General features: G+C 31.1%; 5 protein-coding genes and 1 long non-coding RNA gene across 20 annotated transcripts in view; 5 read left to right on the top strand and 1 right to left on the bottom strand.

The window, feature by feature from the left end:
• LOC124425514 overlaps window positions 1-1,904 on the bottom strand; it is an 88,068-nt gene extending 86,164 nt beyond the window's left edge. For 4 of the 9 annotated variants that reach the window (XM_046965946.1, XM_046965947.1, XM_046965948.1 and 1 more), the window contains exon 1: window positions 1,478-1,898. The gene's annotated coding sequence lies outside the window, so the exon portion shown is untranslated. Of the gene's footprint in view, window positions 1-1,477 lie in introns of all 9 variants that reach the window. The other 5 variants (XM_046965942.1, XM_046965943.1, XM_046965945.1 and 2 more) reach the window with 5 other exon arrangements.
• A 980-nt stretch (window positions 1,905-2,884) lies between these two features.
• LOC124425495 (ring canal kelch homolog) lies at window positions 2,885-5,955 on the top strand. 4 transcript variants are annotated; one of them, XM_046965884.1, is made up of 10 exons: window positions 2,885-3,151; window positions 3,356-3,463; window positions 3,513-3,671; window positions 3,774-4,178; window positions 4,271-4,524; window positions 4,585-4,812; window positions 4,892-5,064; window positions 5,154-5,294; window positions 5,373-5,628; window positions 5,755-5,955. In XM_046965884.1, exons 2-10 carry the CDS (start codon window positions 3,390-3,392, stop codon window positions 5,943-5,945), a joined length of 1,881 nt encoding a protein of 626 aa, XP_046821840.1. In that variant the 5' UTR covers window positions 2,885-3,151; window positions 3,356-3,389; the 3' UTR covers window positions 5,946-5,955. The 4 variants fall into 4 exon arrangements, with proteins under 4 accessions (XP_046821840.1, XP_046821842.1, XP_046821841.1 ...); XM_046965886.1 differs by having other exon boundaries at window positions 2,886-3,151; window positions 3,525-3,671; XM_046965885.1 differs by having other exon boundaries at window positions 2,904-2,993.
• A 194-nt stretch (window positions 5,956-6,149) lies between these two features.
• Window positions 6,150-8,890, top strand: LOC124425496. Its single transcript, XM_046965888.1, has one exon. The coding sequence runs from the start codon at window positions 6,150-6,152 to the stop codon at window positions 7,518-7,520; it is 1,371 nt and encodes a 456-aa protein (XP_046821844.1). The 3' UTR covers window positions 7,521-8,890.
• Window positions 8,891-9,027: 137 nt separating this feature from the next.
• Window positions 9,028-12,698, top strand: LOC124425497. 4 transcript variants are annotated; one of them, XM_046965892.1, is made up of 4 exons: window positions 11,117-11,543; window positions 11,637-11,726; window positions 11,807-11,970; window positions 12,030-12,698. In XM_046965892.1, exons 2-4 carry the CDS (start codon window positions 11,667-11,669, stop codon window positions 12,343-12,345), a joined length of 540 nt encoding a protein of 179 aa, XP_046821848.1. In that variant the 5' UTR covers window positions 11,117-11,543; window positions 11,637-11,666; the 3' UTR covers window positions 12,346-12,698. The 4 variants fall into 4 exon arrangements, 3 of the variants coding, with proteins under 3 accessions (XP_046821845.1, XP_046821848.1, XP_046821847.1); XR_006942520.1 differs by lacking the exon at window positions 12,030-12,698 and adding an exon at window positions 9,028-10,578 and having other exon boundaries at window positions 10,661-11,726; window positions 11,807-11,828; XM_046965891.1 differs by having other exon boundaries at window positions 11,117-11,726.
• Window positions 12,699-16,762: 4,064 nt separating this feature from the next.
• On the top strand, window positions 16,763-17,944 carry LOC124425615 (glutamate receptor ionotropic, delta-2-like). The gene is made up of 4 exons (XM_046966168.1): window positions 16,763-17,168; window positions 17,246-17,575; window positions 17,653-17,818; window positions 17,934-17,944. Exons 1-4 carry the CDS (start codon window positions 16,878-16,880, stop codon window positions 17,942-17,944), a joined length of 798 nt encoding a protein of 265 aa, XP_046822124.1. The 5' UTR covers window positions 16,763-16,877.
• A 98-nt stretch (window positions 17,945-18,042) lies between these two features.
• Window positions 18,043-18,471, top strand: LOC124425530. Its single transcript, XR_006942527.1, has 3 exons — window positions 18,043-18,129; window positions 18,221-18,310; window positions 18,391-18,471. It is a non-coding gene; the product is annotated as an uncharacterized LOC124425530 (long non-coding RNA).
• The last annotated feature ends 854 nt before the right edge of the window (window positions 18,472-19,325 follow it).

The following is a 19,325-nucleotide window of genomic DNA, read 5'->3' as shown; positions in this document are numbered from 1 at the left end:
CATGTAAGAAATTTTAAACGTAATTTGAAAAGAAATTTCAATGAACGATTTTCATTAAAAAAAAAAAAAATAAGTTTATATTAAAGAGATAATGGATGAAAGAAATTCATTAAATTATCGAATATCAAATGACAAAGTAAATACTATCGTTTTAAATGAAACGATTATACGCGATGCTTACATTCGCTCAGATCGAATTTCTAAAGGTGCCAAAGACTATTATTTCGATTATAGGACACGCGCTTTTAGATCTAGTTAAGGGAATACGATAAATATTCGAAAGAAGAAATTTATCCGGTAAGGAAATTTTGTCAAATTCGATTGATACATCATAGAATAATTCTTCTTTCCTCGATCCTTAAGTCTTTTCGAAAATGAATCGAATTCCGTAGGACTTGAGACAAATTTGTATGGTTTCTCCGAACGATTTTCACTTATATCGGATTTCATTTAATCGGCAATTTTGTTTGAGAAATCAATTCCAAGTTTTTTTATCTCTTTCTTCATGTACCTAAATGAAAATTTATCATTGCTATGTAATGCGTTTTTTTTTTTTTTTTTTTAAAGAATTAATGTACGTCCATTTAATTTATGTAATTTTTTGTCTTTTTTTTTTTTTTTTTTTTTATTAAATCCGTACGAAGAAATAATTCATTGCATTCTTTTTATATTTAATTTCGTTCTCAAGTTTTGTTTTGTTTTATTTTATTTATAATACATCAGTTTCTCGAAACGTTTGAAATGAAGTCCATGTCAACGAAGTGATTGCATGAGTGCGTAGAAATTTTCGAATGATCAGGGTGAACGTACGGGGTATTGATTGATCGAATGACATCCTATCCGTCATAGTAGAACATTTTCAAACAATTCGTTTACCTAAACGTATTGAAAAATATGAGAGAAACGAACTCGATGCGTCAAAGCGTCGCAAGAGAATTTACGATCATTGGTGATGGAAACCCGATAGGAATTTTATTCGAAACGAGAAGAACGAACCGATTTACCGGCAATATAGGTAGATTGCAATTAACTTGGATCCGAGCCATGGGAAACTATGAAAAGTGATTAGAGTAATACGTCTGTCTGGTAAAATGTCGAATATCCATCCAATTTTCTCTATTTTTTCTTTTGGTCCAGCCGAGGATTTAAAAATCATCGAGAAAAGATGCTCTTTGTAATTTAAAAGGATCACCGAAATGGTCGAAAAGAATCGTTAGATACAAAAGCTATAGTGGAGATTCATGAGAGGGAATAAAAGAAGAGGAAAAAAGGAAAAAGGACCTCTCTATCTCTCTTTCTCTCTCTCTCTCTCTCTCTCTATCTTTCTTTGTCATTTCGAAAAATAGGAAGATCGATCGAATGATCAAAATATAAGTTGAACGTTTTGAAAAGAGAATTTAAACATCGAATTTATCCTACATATACATATATATATATATATATATATATATATACACATATGTATATATATACACACATTATATATATATATATATATGATGTCTCCTACACGTTCACGTAGTGAGACGAATTTCTTCTGAAGATGGCAAATCGATCGATTGACGTGTTCTTAATTTTTTCTTTCTGTCCTTTTTTTCTTCTTCTTCTTGTTCTTCTCACGAAAAAAAATGTACACGATTGAAAAAAAGAGAGAAAAAAAAAACGTACGGGTTAGGATCGAGTTCTCACAATTTAGCAACGGCCGTCTTTCCTCACGCACGTGTCACGCGAGCACACGAGAGCCACTAGAGGAAGCGAGCAGTTTCGAGCCTCCTCGTGCGCCTGGCTGCCGCCACCCCGCCGACACCGACGCAACCCGACGCGTCGACAGGAAGGGGCACTTCGAGGAAGGGATGCTCAACGCTAACCGCGACGACGACGGCGGCGACAACGACGACGATAACAACGACGACAACGACGACGACGACGACGACGACGACGACGACGACGACGACAACGACGATGACGACGACGACGACGACGATGACGACGACGACGTTGTAGGAGGATCCGTTTGACGGGAGCGCCGCACCCTCGGTGGTTTAACGCGCAGAACTCGTCAAACTCGTACCATCACCACCCCTTATCCACACCTATGGATTAAAAACCAAATTCCTTCCCCTACCATCTACACACTATTCCATCCTGCGCAATATCTTCTCAGCCATATTATCTCATTCTAAATCTATTTCCTTCGACAAAATTTTTATTTACTTTTATTCACATTGAAATTAAATTTATTATTATTATTTATAATGTGACTAAATGTATGTAGAAAAAAAAAAAAAAATTGTATAAAGAATGTATTTTTCGAACGGCTAATTTATGATAGAATTTTTTCGTTTCTCTTTTCCTTTCTTTTCTTTTCTTTTCTTTTCTTCTTCTACATTTAATTACATAATAATATAATGTTGATAATAACCCTTTATTTCGAATGAAAGTATTACTTTCGTATTAACGAAGAAAATGTTTCTTATTATATTTATTTTATTTTTTATTGTTCATGCGTTAAGGTAGGAATCTGTAATTTATTGATTATATCGATCGATCAAAGCTGCTTTCTCGATTGAAAGATTTCATTGTATATTTCTTTGTCAAATGCGACATTATCAACAGATTTTTATGGCGTTAATGTTCATCGAAATACCGAAACTTCACACTCACGTTATTATCATATGAGATACTTTTAATCGAACTAAAGAAACCGACTTTATCGACTATAGATTTCGGAATTTTTATTTTCTAATCATTTGAAGCTAATTAACTTTTTGAAATTTGAATAGAAAATAATTCAATAACTCAATTGATTTTTTTTCTTATCCTATGTCGATAAAATAGAATATCTTATGTGAAATATTTGGTATTAAATGGAAAAATCCTCATTTTGTTTTCTACCATCTTTCGATGTAGACCTGATCAGTATACACATAGCAACACACAAAATGGAAGATCTTTGTTGTATGGTGTTTTATGGCACTTGCAATGTTGTGACAGTAACGATGAATTACATTTAATCTCTATTAAAGCAATAACTTTTTTCATTGACATTATATTATAGTTCGAACGATGCCAAATGTAAATTATTTTACATCTCGACGTGTGAAGATTAATTTAGTTTAACTACATCACAGTGATCAAACCAAAATTTATAGTAAATACTTAATGATATTATCTACTTTTTTTTTGTGTTTTTTTTTCTCTTCTTTTTTTGTTTTTTTGTTTCTTTTTCTCCTTTAAAGCATTCAGATAACGACTATAATGCGATAACAATTATTAAGTTAAATGATAAATCATATTGCAAAGATTTCAATTCAATGATTATTTCTTCTAAAGTATAAATTAATTTTTATTTTAGGTGCAATTAGATTTATTTGGAAGTTTTTTTTGATATGGAATCTGCAGGCCAAAATCAAGCTCAAAATCCTGGTAATAGTGCTAACGATGGATTTGAAAACAAGGGCAGGTAATAATTATAATTATATCATTTATTTCAGATAAACAAACTTTATTAGTTTATTTTTCAGCTGTTTGTTATTACGATATGCAAGTCAAAATTCATTGGATGAGAGTTCCCAGAAACATGTTCCTCGAGAAGGTTGTAGAGACAAACCACCATATAGAAATCATCATCATACCAATCGTGCATTTGAAGTAATCAATGAGATGCGCAAGTAAATATTATGATAACTTGATATAATATTCAGTAAATAAATATATATATAATTTTATATATGCTGTGTTTGAGATATTTAATATAATAATAATTGTTATAGAAAAAATCTATTATGTGATGTAATCTTAGTAGCTGATGGAGGAATGGAAGTTCCAGCACATAAAATGGTTCTTGCTGCTTGTAGTCCTTACTTCTATGCCATGTTTACAAGTTTTGAAGAACGTGATCAAGAAAGAATTACATTGCAAGGAGTAGATTACTCTGCTTTAGAATTATTAGTTGAATATGTATATTCTGCTGAAGTTCATGTCACAGAGGACATAGTACAAGTATTATTACCAGCGGCAAATCTTTTACAATTAACAGATGTTCGTGATGCATGTTGTGATTTTTTACAAGCACAATTACATCCATCCAATTGTCTTGGAATTCGTGCATTCGCAGATCTTCATGGTTGTTTGGAATTATTGGCGCATGCTGATAGTTACATAGAACAACATTTCTCGTAAGATATAATATTTACAAATAATAAATATATAACATTGATCTATTAAATATATTTATACATTGTTAGAATAATTTAATTATTTTTAACAGAGAAGTCGTTGATGGGGATGAATTTTTAACTTTATCACCACAACAAGTTGCAAAATTAATCTGTAGTGATCGTTTAATGGTTCCATCCGAAGAGAAGGTATTTGAATGTGTAATTTCATGGGTCCATCATGACTTGGAAACACGACAAGCGCATTTAGCTCAATTAATGGAACACGTTCGTTTGCCATTACTTTCTCAAGAATATCTTGTACAACGTGTAGAGGAAGAACCACTTCTTAAAGCTAATTTACAATGTAAGTAATCATTTGTATCATTCATGCCAAGGTATTTTACTAATTAAGATATTTTTCCAGGTAAAGATTTTTTAATAGAAGCTTTGAAATATCATTTACTAAAGGGTGAACAGAAATCGTTATTTAAAACACCACGTACAAAGCCAAGACAGCCACGTGGTTTACCTAAAGTATTGCTAGTAGTTGGTGGTCAGGCTCCAAAAGCAATTAGAAGTGTTGAGTGTTATGATTTTAAAGAAGAAAGATGGTATCAAGTGTCTGAATTACCAACAAGACGTTGTAGGGCTGGTAATTATATTATAACAAAGTTAACAAGTCAATTATATTTGAATTCCTTTAAAAATCCATTTTATTTCTTTTCACATAGGATTGTCTGTACTCGGTGATCGCGTTTATGCCGTAGGAGGCTTTAATGGTTCTTTAAGAGTTCGTACAGTAGATATTTATGATGCAGCCACCGATCAATGGTCACCTTGTCCAGAAATGTCTGCGAGAAGATCAACTCTTGGCGTTGCAGTTCTTGGCAATTGCATTTATGCTGTAAATACTATATATATATATATATTTTTTTTTTCTTTTTTATTTATATAGAAATACAAATCCATACGAATTTTGTAAATATTTTATAGGTTGGTGGTTTCGATGGTTCTACCGGATTAAATTCAGCCGAAGTATACGATCCAAATAGTCACGAATGGCGAATGATAGCACCAATGTCAACACGTAGAAGTAGCGTCGGTGTTGGTGTCGTAAAAGGTCTTCTTTATGCCGTGAGTTTTTTTCCTTTTTTTCTTTCTCTATACGCATATAAATCTTATTTCAATTGAACAATATAAATGTTTTTTTAGGTTGGTGGATATGACGGAGCATCGCGACAATGTTTATCCAGCGTAGAATGTTATAATCCGGATAAAGATCAATGGAAGCCAGTACCTGAAATGTCTGCACGACGTAGCGGAGCAGGTGTAGGTGTATTGGATGGAATATTATATGCAGTTGGTGGACACGATGGTCCATTAATAAGAAAAAGTGTAGAAGCTTTTAATCCAGAAACTAATCAATGGACTCCAATAAGCGATATGGCTCATTGTAGAAGAAACGCAGGTTAGTAAAGTCATTAAAGAATTGGTATGAATTGTACAATTATAGAATATATATATATATATATATATATATATATATATATATATATATATATATATATACTAATACAAACAATTTATTATATAGGGGTTGTAGCTTTGAATGGGCTTCTATATGTTGTTGGTGGTGATGACGGTTTATCAAGTTTAGCATCCGTTGAAGTTTATTCACCTAGAACCGATACCTGGACAACATTACCAACTTGTATGGGAATTGGTCGTAGTTATGCCGGCGTTGCAATAATTGATAAACCAATGGCACCTGCTACGACAATGTGAGGTCTGCAATCCGCTGGGCACGTGACAGAACAAAATGCAGACTCGATTGTTGACGTGTCTGAGCCATTACGAGAGGCCGAGCCCAGCGGTGTGCAAAATTTAGATCAGAATCTTCCTCAGCAATATCGTGCTGGTAGTCATGCTTGTCAAGGAGCTCGTTGCGTTTGTCAGAGATACGAGAACGGGGAATTGGCTGTTGTAGTTATGAATCAAAATAGAAATCAGGAAAGGGATGAGTCTTATCAGAATGCTGTTCGCGTTGCACGTAATTTTCAAAATCGGCCTCCTGGTGCGGCTCAACCACATCCGAATCTTAATCCTAATTATCAAAATCCAATTGATCTTGTTAGGAATTATAACAGAGCTCGACAACATCAGGAACCAGAAGAAAATATTTACGAGAGATTGGACAACGACGACGACGACGACGAAGAAAACGAAGGTGAACATAACGCTGAGGGTGGTCGTAACGATATTATTAATAATCCAAATAATCAGAATCCTACGGATGATCATATATACGAGAGAATTGACGATCGATCTTCTTGCCGTAATAGAGCTTATTCTCGTTTGAAATATCAAATGTTGAATTTGATCTCTGGTGGTCATTTCTTGAACGAGATCGACTCGAGAAATTTTAATCAATACGATCAACCAAGACACGTTTATTTAGATTCATCCAGAATGGGCAATCAATTTTGTCAAAGCCGTTTAGGAAGACTCGGACGAAATTGTTTTTCCAGCGAAAATCTCGCTTATGCTTCTACCAGACGATCAGCTTATCCTTTGGGTTACAATTGTTCTTGTCCTTATTGTAGACATTTGGATTCGAGATATGTCTGCCATCATTGTCAAAGTTTACATAATAGACTTCGTTATCAAGATACTACCAATACTGCGAGACAGTATATATATCAGTTATCTAGAAACTGCAAATGTCCCTTTTGTCGTGGCGATTATGCAAAACTCTCATCTGGTAATAATAGATCAACCGAATCATCATCTTCCAGAGGTAAAGATTCTCACCATAGAAGTCCTGCTGGTTGTGTTTGCCGAAATAAGACAATGCCTAGCTCGAGTTCATCGATGCAAGTTGGAAGATATGTCGATTGGATCAATAGAATTGGTTCATCCGTTAATAATCCACTTTATGCAACGATTCACATTGGTAGAATTGATCGATCTTATTCTGGTTCAGCACCCACTGGTAATTCTGATACTACAGCTGCTTCAACATCAACAGGAGGATCAACAGATGCTGGTACTTCAGCGAATATCAGATCGATCTTTGCCTCGACCTCTTATAATCCTTCTACTTCATCAGCTTCCGTTTGTCTCATGAATCGTTCAACGGAACGTCAACATACGTGCGACGATTCTTGTATAAGAAATCAGAATCTAGCTAGGATTTGTCAATTTCTTGGTAGATGTGAAAGAGCAGAGTGCAATCATAGTAGATTGTCGGTTCATTGGTGGTTCGTTAATAGATGGTTTAATACTGAAAGAAATGTTGACAATGCTCCTCTCGAAGAAGAACCACGTGAGCGTCAAGATAGTGATAGTGACGATTCTTAAATATTCTGTAAATCTATGATTTTCAATTTATCTTACTTTTCTATCGTATTTCATCTTCTTAAATATCACCGATGAATCTCTTTCTCCTAACGAATGGTCTTTATTATCTCAAGTGTTCATTTATCACTCATTTTCCATTATGTGTAATGACAATAGTTGTAGAGTTTCAGGTTGTGATATTTACTAGGATATAATATTTAAATAAGTCTACTTCTGGGATGTCAGTAGAGAGGTCGTTCGATTGTAGAACTTTAGTTTACTATTATTTACTTTTCATATATATATATATATATATATTTTTTTTTTTTGTTTTTTTTTAAATACTATAGTTTTGTAGCACCAACTTGTGTTATATATATATATAAATAACTGGCGCAGTGTGTTGTATATTAATATAATAATAATAATGACGATGGTAATGATAATGATAATGATAATGATAATGATAATGATAATGATAAATAATTGACAATGTTCTCCGTTTGCTATATAGATCATAATCTACCGAGTAGAATCTAATAATGATCGACATCGGTGAACATTAAAATTTTCAGTCGTCTAGAAATATTAATAGCCATTTTTTAAGCTTGCTCGTAAGATTAAACGACCTACTCGCTGCTTCCACGATTAAAATGAAAAAAACAAAAAAAAAAAAAAAGACAAAACAAAAAAAACAAAAAAAAGAAAAAAGGAAAAAGAATCTCTACATTTACAAATGATAAGACTTGATGTTATTATGCTCATATATATTTAGATAAAAGATTAATCAGTATTTTTAAAAATTGCCTTTGCATATTGCTCGATCGAACCGAATTCGATGGAAAGTTTTCGAATTTGCTAAAAAAGAAAAAAAGAAAACGGAATCGTATTTTACGTTTCTATTTGAAGAAAAAAGGTGTAAATAATTTTTTGTAATTCGATCGTCGTTATGGTATTTATCTAAAAAAGAAGAAAAAAACAACCAAAAAAAAAAAAATAAATAAATAAATAAATAAATAAATGGAGTAAAGAAAGGAGAGCATTGTAAAGGCAAATATTATGAAACGTGTCGATAATTTGATGAATGATTCTTATACGCCAATTAATATAAATTAAGATAAAAATAAAAAGATAAAAGATCTCACGCTTAAGAAATTAAAAGAACAAAAGAAAAAGAAAAGTAACAAATTAAATCGACTAAAATAATTGAGTTGAATTATATCGATTCTATTCTAAAGAATCCGATTAATTTTAACTCCAACGGTACAAGTTAAATTCTTAAACGTATTATCTATATTTATTTTTTGTATTTCGGGGAAGAAGCAGATGTTATATACATATATCAACGTTGTGATCAACGTCTAATTAATAAAGGATCTTATGATAGATAATGAAGTGTGTTATGTGAATTTATTATCAATTATTTTTAATAAACATATATATATATATATATACATAGCTGATAATAATCCCATTTGATCCGCAAGTGGATGTGCATACGATAGCTGTGTCATACGTATTATTGTGTAATTATCATTGATCTATCATTAAATTTACATTGGATGCAAAGTGCGAGGATAAAAATGATCGTTGAAGTGCAAAATATAACGATTACAATTTTACATAACGCAGAATATTCATGCACCCTCACATAAATATTAAATGTCATTTTTCTGTCGGGGAATCTTATCTTTTTATCTTTAGATCTATCTCATTGCATTTCCACATTGCACGTTAATATAAGCCTAGTATTTTTTTAATGACGTTTCTTCTGATACTTGACTTATATCACTTTTAGTGTCAGGCATTTTTTAAAGACAACTTCTTTCCAAAAAATGCGACAGTTAAAACGATCTGTTCTGGTCACATTACTTCCACAACGTTTGCTTTAAATATTAGGTGGACCGGAAAGTAATGTCGTTACTGTGCATCTCGATATTTGACTGTGATTAAAAATAAAAACTTGTTAAAAATTTATTCGTTTGAATTTAATTTAAGAAAGCGACATTACTTTCCGGTCCACCTAATAGTTTATATTTAAATCTAAATTAAAAGGAACAAACATTAAAGAAATAAAAACAACGTTTAATAATCGATCGATGATAAACTAATATAGGAAAGCATAAAATTATTTTCTTCGAAGAAGAAACATTTATACTTATCAGCATAACGATCGTAATATTCCAAATGGTTATAAGTCATTCAACAATTAATATTTAATAAAGAGTATTCTTCATCCTTGTCGTGTAAGAATTTTCTTCATAAATTTCATTATATCGTGGTCTCTCGATTCGTTCTATTTGAGAAATAATCCGATTCGTTCGATTTGAGAAATACATAAGAAAAAATGAGGTTCTTTGTACAATTAACAAAACTCGTTCCTTTTTTTCTTCTTCTTTCTACGAAAATCGCAAGATCTTACGAATTTCTTTCTATCGGCGAAGAACAAGTTCCTTTCATCATCGACACTTGCAAATTATACGGAATGAAATCAATTATTTTCTTGTACTCTAATTCAATGAAAGGTGCTATTATAATATATATAATTTTCATTTCTTCATTTGAATTATCATTGTATTCCTTTTTCTCAGAAATGGAAATGAAAACGATGATTTTTAAATGGACGCGTGCCCTTTCTCGCGAAGGATTTACGTCTACGAATTTGTACTTTTCGGAATTGCACAAATCGTTGTACTATGTAGGGCGAATCATACGACCGTATTATATCGCTGTGATTTCAAATTATAATGCGATTAATGAGTTCTCTTTAGCAACCAGTACATTTGACATGTCTTTTGCTGCATGGCTAGTGTTATTCATTTACAAGGGACATGGCTCCGATTATTGTCACAGTCCTCCAGGTAACATTTTTCATTTAAGATACAACTCGAATATGTTGGTACGTTGCGGTACAGAAAATATTTTACGAGAGTGGTATTCGATCGATATGAATAAAACCGAGATCAATGATTTAGCAACGTGGAGTTTAGAAAATGGAATAACTAAAATTGCTTCTGATTTTCTTTATAAAAGGAGAAGTAATTTACAGGGTTTGGTAATGAGAGCTGTTATAGTTAAGGTAAAATATTCTCTAGTGTGAATTTATTTTCTATTTTTTATTTTCTAAATAAATTTACATTTATTATTTTCTTCTTTACTAGGATTCGTCGTTCCTAATCGTAAACGAGGATGGCAAATTAGATGGTATATTAGGTAGAATATTAAGAAACCTTTGTGTGACTCTCAATTTTAGTGTTAACATTGTCTCGGAAGTAGAAGAATATGGAAATTGGAATTCTAAAGAAAAGACTTGGTCCGGAGCAGTGGGAGAATTATATGCTGGACGTGCTGACATTTCTATTTCAGATTTTACTATTACCGGTCCCAGATTGAATGTTGTCGACTTTACGCTTCCTCTTTTGCTTACGAAAAAATGTCTTTACATTCGCGAACCACAAATATTTGCGATTAAATGGTCATCTTTTATTCTAGTACGATACCTGGCAATCAAATTTTTTCTTTTTCTTTGTTTAACTTTAATAAACTTAAAAATTCTTATTTTTCTAAGGCATTCTCCTATTCCATTTGGATAGCTATGTTGGTGATATTAATTGTCGGATCGATTTTATTAATTTTTCTCAAAATAAAAAATGGAAGCGATCGTAAAGTAAGAGATTTGTTGTCAGACAATTTTTTGGAGATTTGGGGTATATTTTGCCAACAGGGACTGGCAGGTATCATACGATATTTCTTAAATTTTCTTCCAATTGTTTCTTTCTTGTTCTTCTTCTTTTTTTTTATAGTTATATTTATATAAAGTATTTGTTTGATTTAGATTTTCCTGATAGATCTTCTTTAAGAATTGCATATTTTTCTATCCTTCTTTTGACTGTTGTATTATCTGCCGCTTATTCTGCATCTTTGACGAGCTTTTTAACTACCGGTATCCACAAATTACCCTTTCATTCATTAGAGACTTTCGCTGAAGACGGTACTTATCAATTTTCCGTTTTTCGTGGTACGTCTAGTTATGATAAATTTGCAGTGAGTATTATATTTCTTGTCTACGCTGTTATGTGTATATATATATACATATATAATAAGTACATGAAGACAAGTTAAAATATATATTTGTAGAATTCGGAACATCCGCTTGAAAAGAAATTGATGAAGTTGATGTTAGAAGAAGAAAAATTGACACCAAATGTAATGGAAGGATTTGAAAGAGTACGCTAAAACTATTATAAGAAAACAAACTGAAATAGTATATATAATTTTATTTTTAATATCTGTTATTTGAATCACAGGTTTGTAACAATCGGAAACTAGCAATCTACACGTCCGAGGAAGTACAGAAGATTGCATATCTTAAAATACCATGTAACCTGGCTTCTATTGATACAGGACGCGTAGAGAGTGTAGCCATGATTTTATCCAAAAACAATCCATTCACAAAGGTTATCAATTTTCAGTAAGTACTCATTAATAATGTACAATTGTATTTATGGTTATAGCAAAAGCTCATTTTAGCTTGCAGAAATTTATCGAGAATGGAATGATGAATCGTTTGAAGGATACGGCCTTCAAGAAGAAATCCAGTGATGTGAAGAAGCATCAGCCGGTTTGCATAAACAGCGTTATGTCAATTATTCTCTTCATTCAAACTGGTATCATTTTGAGTATTTTTATTCTGATCATAGAAAAATGTATATTTTCTTCTAAGATGAAGAAGGTAGATCGTACCCTTTCGAATAAATCGTCAGAAGTTAATTTGAAAAGGAAGAGAGATATAAAAAATTTTGCAAAAGACCACAGGAATCGGAAACGACAACGCGAGAACTATTAACGACAAGGCTTATGTTCGTTTTTAAACGAATTTTTCATTTTGCTTGTAATTTTCTAATATTACACATATTCTTAATCCATTACAATATTTGTCTACAATAATCACATGCATTCGCATATAGAGAAAAATTAGAATACAATGTTTGTTGGTAATAAATCATTTTGTCAAATAATTGCCTCGTTTATATTAATCGATTTATGTTAATTTATTTTATTATCTTTCTAGAATAAGGTAAATTTGTAAAGTGTGCATGTAGATATGTAAATCTAGGTAGAATTATATTAACACGTTGAAGGAGGAAAAAAATGACAAAAAAAGAGAAGAGAATGGAAAGGAAGAAAAAGAGGAGAATGATAAAAACATTTAATAAATGATCGACAAAAAATCAATGCCAGCACTCATAAATTAATTTTTTTTTTTTTTTTAACCCACGTCACGTCCATTCATATCTGTACGACAATCAGGATATAATCGAAGAGACCATAAATCTCTCAAAAGTTTACAAATTTAGTCTCATGCGATCTTCGTTCGCTGTCGCGTAAAAATTTTCCCAAGGAATTTCTCGACAACCTTAATCGTGTATCCGAGGAATAGTCGTCATTTATAAATTTATTGATTGATATACAAAAAAAAAAAAAAAAAAAAAAAAAAGAAATGTGGTACTTCGTACGATTAACGATATTTGTTCTTCTTTTCCTTCTTTTTTTTCCGACGATCGCAAGTTCTAACGAATTACTTTCTACCGGCGACGAATATGTTCCTTTGTTTATCGAAGTTAGCAAATTATACAAAACAAAATCTATTATTTTCTTATTTGGCAAATCGATAACAGGTGCGAGATAATATTTCTCATTTTATTCATATTATTTTTATTATCTTTATATTCTTTTTTTTTCTTTTTTCCCTCAGAAATGGAAATGACAACGATTGTGTTCAAATGGACGCGTGCCCTTTCTCGCGAAGGCTTTGTGACTTCGAACTTATACTTTTCAGAATTGGCCGAATCGCTTTATTACGTAGAGCGAATCGTACGACCACATTACATCGTAGTTATATCCGATTACAACGGGTTTAATGAATTTTCTTTAGCAACTAGTACCTTCGACATGTCCTTTGCTGCATGGCTAGTGATATTCATTTACAAGAAACATGGATTTGATTTTTGTCATAGTCCGCCAGGTAATATATTTAATTTAAGATTCAACTCGGAAATGTTGGTCCGTTGCGGTACAGAAAATATTTTACGAGATTGGTATTCGATCGATCCGAATCGTACCGAGATCGACGATGTAGCAACATGGAGCTTAGAGAAAGGGATAACCAGAATATTACCTAATTCTCTTCATGATAGAAGATATAATTTACATGGTCTGATCATGAGAGCTGTTATAGTTAAGGTAAAATATTTACATTCTGAAGATATTATAGATTTTCAAATTAAATATAAAATAAATCATTGTTTTATTTTGATCTATCAAAAATTTATTTTTTGCTCAAAATAAAAATATTGATTTATTACTTTCTTTATTATTTCTTTTTCTTTCTCGCAGAATTCACCATACGTAAATGTAAACAAGGACGGCCAATTGGACGGTATGTTCGGTATAATATTAAAAGAACTTTGTATGACTTTGAATTTTAGTTTGAACGTTGTCTCGGAAGTTGACGAGTACGGTATATGGAATTCAAAAAAAAATACATGGTCAGGAGCAATCGGGGAATTATATGCTGGACGTGCTGACATTTCTATTTCAGATTTTTCTATTACAAGTGCAAGATTCAATGTAGTTGACTTCACTCTTCCTCTGTTACTATCAAAAAGCTATCTTTACATTCAAAAACCGCAGATATATGCGATCAAATGGACGTCTTATTTTCTCGTACGATAAATTTCAATGACATTTTAATATTTCATAATCTTTTTCACAATTCAATTGTCGCGAATTAAATAATTTCTTATTCATCAGGCTTTCTCCAATTCCGTTTGGATTGCTATATTTGGAATATCATTTTGTGGAATGATATTATTAATTTTTCTCAAAATAAAATATGGATCGAATCGTTACATAGGACATTTATTGGCCGATATATTTCTAAATATTTGGGGTATATTTTGTCAACAGGGAATGGCAGGTTTGATTCAATGTTTCTAGATTTTTCTTTTATTTCTTTTTTCATTAATTATATTTCAACAAACTATTCGTTTCCTATAGAATTTCCCAATAGATCTTCGTTAAGGATAGCATACTATTCTATATTTCTTTTGGCTGTAGTCTTAAATGCCGCATATTCTGCGGCTTTGATAAGCTTTATAACATCTGCTACCACCGTATTACCTTTTCATTCGTTAGAGGACTTTGTTGCTGACGGTAGTTATAAACTTGCTGTTGTTCGTGGATCAGCTGATTATGACATATTTGCAGTAAATATTATACGTATTAATCCTGTTTTTTTTTTTTTTTTTTTTTTTTTTATGTACACAGTATATATGTGTATAAAGCAATAAGTACATATATGAAGATAAAGAAATATATTTATTTGTAGAATTCGGAACATTCGTTTGCAAAGAAATTGATGAAGTTGATGATAAAACATGAAAAATTGCCAGTAAATATTTTGGAAGGATTCAGAAGAGTACGAAGAAATATTTAAAAAAAAAAAAAAAAATAGGTTATATATATATATTTTTTTTTTAAATTTGTAATACCTGTTACTAAATTACAGATTTGTAAAAATCGAAAACTAGCAATTTACGCGATTGACGAAGTAGAAAGGAGTGAATTTCATAAAATACCATGTAACCTGATTTCTATTGAAATGGGAAGTGTAGACAGTTTAGGGATGATTTTATCTAAGCACAATCAATTCACAGACGTTATTAATTATCAGTAAGTACACTATTTTTAATGTAAATTTTCATTTATCATACGTTAAAGCATTGGCTGGTTTTAGCTTGCAAAAATTTATCAACAATGGTATGATAGATCGTTTAAAAGATATGACATTTAGAAAGGAACCTGACGATAAAATATATCATCAACCTGTTCGCATAACCAGCGTAATATCACTTATCTTATTTATTCTAATTGGTACGGTTTTAAGTATTTGCATTTTGATCATAGAGAAGTGTTTTTTCGCTCATAAAAGTAAGAAGGAGATAGTGTTAGATCTTATTTCGTTGAAAAATTCATCCGTATATTATATTAAAAGGAAGAAAAGTATAAAAAATTTTGCGAAATATTACACGAATCGCAAATGTGCACGCGTAAAATATTAACAATACCATTGATATTCATTCTAAATAAATCTTCGTACATCGATTGTAATATTCGAATGAAATAGAAATACGCATAAACGTATTTTAAGTTTTAGCATTATTTAGCACATTATAAAAATAAAATAGAATCTTTTTTATTAGATCGTAATTATAACATAATTATAATCATACTTCTGTATAATAGTAATTTAAAATAAATGATCTATATATCGTTATAATTAAATTTTTATATCCCGTTTGATCATCCTTGTTTGTTTAATAATTATTTAATTACGATAAACTCGCAATTATTGCGAATAAAAATTAATTAGAATATTATGTTTCGGTTTATCTCTTCTAACGTGTGACAATTGAAAATCATTTTCTCAAGTGCTTGCCTCGTTTATATCGATCAGAACATCTAATAAATTATTTTAGTTGAAGTATAACGTTGTTTTAAAGACGATGTATTTTAAATTCATTTGCATTGAACGCGTGTTGATAGATATGCAAATATATATATATATATATATATATATTTCATTTATCAAAGAAGAAAATGAAAAGAAATAAGTATTAGAGAAATAAAAACAACGCTTATTTCGATCGATGATAAACTAATATAGAAACGCATAAAATTATTGTCTTCAGAAAAGAAATATTTATTCTAGTCAGCACGACGATCGTAATATTCCAAGTGGTTATAAGCCTTTCATCAATTAATATTTAATAAAGTATGATCTTTCTGCGTTGCCATGAAAGAATTTTCTTCATAAATTTCATTACATCGTTGTCCGTCGGTTAGTTCGATTTGAGAAATACGAATAAGAAAAGAATGAGGTTCTTTGTACAATTAACGATACTCGTTCATCTTTTTCTTCTTCTTCCTACGAAAATCGCAAGATCTTACGAATTTCTTTCTATCGGCGAAGAACAAGTTCCTTTCATCATCGACACTTGCAAATTATACGGAATGAAATCAATTATTTTCTTGTACTCTAATTCAATGAAAGGTGCTATTATAATATATATAATTTTTATTTCTTCATTTGAATTATCATTGTATTCCTTTTTCTCAGAAATGGAAATGAAAACGATGATTTTTAAATGGACGCGGGCCCTTTCTCGCGAAGGATTTACGTCTACGAATTTGTACTTTTCGGAATTGCACAAATCGTTGTACTATGTAGGGCGAATCATACGACCGTATTATATCGCTGTGATTTCAAATTATAATGCGATTAATGAGTTCTCTTTAGCAACCAGTACATTTGACATGTCTTTTGCTGCATGGCTAGTGTTATTCATTTACAAGGGACATGGCTCCGATTATTGTCACAGTCCTCCAGGTAACATTTTTCATTTAAGATACAACTCGAATATGTTGGTACGTTGCGGTACAGAAAATATTTTACGAGAGTGGTATTCGATCGATATGAATAGAACCGAGATCAATGATTTAGCAACGTGGAGTTTAGAAAATGGAATAACTAAAATTGCTTCTGATTTTCTTTATAAAAGGAGAAGTAATTTACAGGGTTTGGTAATGAGAGCTGTTATAGTTAAGGTAAAATATTCTCTAGTGTGAATTTATTTTCTATTTTCTATTTTCTAAATAAATTTACATTTATTATTTTTTACTAGGATTCGTCGTTCCTAATCGTAAACGAGGATGGCAAATTAGATGGTATATTAGGTAGAATATTAAGAAACCTTTGTGTGACTCTCAATTTTAGTATCAACATTGTCTCGGAAGTAGAAGAATATGGAAATTGGAATTCTAAAGAAAAGACTTGGTCCGGAGCAGTGGGAGAATTATATGCAGGACGTGCTGACATTTCTATTGCAGATTTTACTATTACCGGTCCCAGATTGAATGTTGTCGACTTTACGCTTCCTCTTTTGCTTACGAAAAAATGTCTTTACATTCGCGAACCACAAATATTTGCGATTAAATGGTCATCTTTTATTCTAGTACGATACCTGGCAATCAAATTTTTTCTTTTTCTTTGTTTAACTTTTATAAATTTAAAAATTCTTATTTTTCTAAGGCATTCTCCTATTCCATTTGGATAGCTATATTGATGATATTAATTGTCGGATCAATTTTACTAATTTTTCTCAAAATAAAAAATGGAAGCGATCGTAAAATAAGAGATTTGTTGTCAGACAATTTTTTGGAGATTTGGGGTATATTTTGTCAACAGGGACTGGCAGGTATGATACAATATTTCTTAAATTTTCTTCCAATTGTTTCTTTCTTATTATTTTTCTTTTTTTTTAATGGTTATATTTATATAAAGTATTTATTTGATTTAGATTTTCCTGATAGATCCTCTTTAAGAATTGCATACTTTTCTATCCTTCTTTTGACTGTTGTATTATCAGCCGCTTATTCTGCATCTTTGACGAGCTTTTTAACTACCAGTATCCACAAATTACCCTTTCATTCATTAGAGACTTTCGCTGAAGACGGTACTTATCAATTTTCCGTTTTTCGTGGTACGTCTAGTTATGATAAATTTGCAGTGAGTATTATATTTCTTGTCTACGCTGTTATGTGTATATATATACATATATAATAAGTACATGAAGACAAGTTAAAATATATATTTGTAGAATTCGGAACATCCGCTTGAAAAGAAATTGATGAAGTTGATGTTAGAAGAAGAAAAATTGACACCAAATGTAATGGAAGGATTTGAAAGAGTACGCTAAAACTATTATAAGAAAACAAACTGAAATAGTATATATAATTTTATTTTTAATATCTGTTATTTGAATCACAGGTTTGTAACAATCGGAAACTAGCAATCTACACGTCCGAGGAAGTACAGAAGATTGCATATCTTAAAATACCATGTAACCTGGTTTCTATTGATACAGGACGCCTAGAGAGTGTAGCCATGATTTTATCCAAAAACAATCCATTCACAAAGGTTATCAATTTTCAGTAAGTACTCATTAATATCGTACAATTGTATTTATGGTTATAGCAAAAGCTCATTCTAGCTTGGAGAAATTTATCGAGAATGGAATGATTAATCGTTTAAAGCATATAACATTTAAGAAGAAATCCAATGATGTGAAGAAGGATGAACCGGTTTGCGTAAACAGCGTTATGTCGCTTATTCTCTTCATTCAAATTGGTATCATTTTGAGTATTTTTATTCTGTTCATAGAAAAACGTATATTTTCTTCTAAGATGAAGAAGGTGTCAATGGTAGATCGTACTCTTTCGAATAAATCGTCAGAAGTTAATTTGAAAAGGAAGAGAGATATAAAAAATTTTGCAAAAGATCAGAGGAATCGGAAACGACAACGCGAAAACTATTAACAACAAGGCTAATGTTCATTTTTAAACAAATTTTTCATTTTACTTGTTATTTTCTAATATTTGTCTACGATAACCACATGCATTCTCATATAGACTAAAATTAGAATACAATGTTTGTTGGTAATAAATCATTTTGTCAAATAATTGCCTCGTTTATATTAATCGATTTATGTTAATTTATTTTAATGAGTGCAACATATTATTTTAAGACATTGCATTTTATTATCGTAACTATAATAACGTTAATGTGTAAAGTATGTATGTAAATATATAAATGCTAGTGATATTCATTTACAAGGAAGATGGTTTCGATTATTGTTACAGTCCATCAGATAATATATCACATTTAAAATTAAACTTGTAAATGTTGGACTGTTGCGTTACAGA

The sequence above is a fragment of the Vespa crabro genome, chromosome 7 (assembly GCF_910589235.1).
Source record: "Vespa crabro chromosome 7, iyVesCrab1.2, whole genome shotgun sequence".
Lineage (NCBI taxonomy): Eukaryota > Metazoa > Arthropoda > Insecta > Hymenoptera > Vespidae > Vespa > Vespa crabro.
Note: the sequence above shows the minus strand (reverse complement) of the source record. Positions and strands in the feature narration are given on the sequence as shown.

What these genes read in the sequence shown, in the direction of transcription:
- LOC124425495 (XM_046965884.1), top strand. Translation starts at nt 3,390, where the DNA reads ATGGAATCTGCAGGCCAAAATCAAGCTCAAAATCCTGGTAATAGTGCT. An exon ending in TCTTAAAGCTAATTTACAAT is followed by an intron (nt 4,525 to 4,584) that starts GTAAGTAATCAT and finishes ATATTTTTCCAG; the next exon opens with GTAAAGATTTTTTAATAGAA. An exon ending in TCATTGTAGAAGAAACGCAG is followed by an intron (nt 5,629 to 5,754) that starts GTTAGTAAAGTC and finishes TTTATTATATAG; the next exon opens with GGGTTGTAGCTTTGAATGGG.
- LOC124425496 (XM_046965888.1), top strand. Translation starts at nt 6,150, where the DNA reads ATGAATCAAAATAGAAATCAGGAAAGGGATGAGTCTTATCAGAATGCT.
- LOC124425497 (XM_046965889.1), top strand. Translation starts at nt 9,847, where the DNA reads ATGAGGTTCTTTGTACAATTAACAAAACTCGTTCCTTTTTTTCTTCTT. An exon ending in TGAGAGCTGTTATAGTTAAG is followed by an intron (nt 10,579 to 10,660) that starts GTAAAATATTCT and finishes CTTCTTTACTAG; the next exon opens with GATTCGTCGTTCCTAATCGT.
- LOC124425615 (XM_046966168.1), top strand. Translation starts at nt 16,878, where the DNA reads ATGTCTTTTGCTGCATGGCTAGTGTTATTCATTTACAAGGGACATGGC. An exon ending in TGAGAGCTGTTATAGTTAAG is followed by an intron (nt 17,169 to 17,245) that starts GTAAAATATTCT and finishes ATTTTTTACTAG; the next exon opens with GATTCGTCGTTCCTAATCGT. An exon ending in AATGGTCATCTTTTATTCTA is followed by an intron (nt 17,576 to 17,652) that starts GTACGATACCTG and finishes TATTTTTCTAAG; the next exon opens with GCATTCTCCTATTCCATTTG.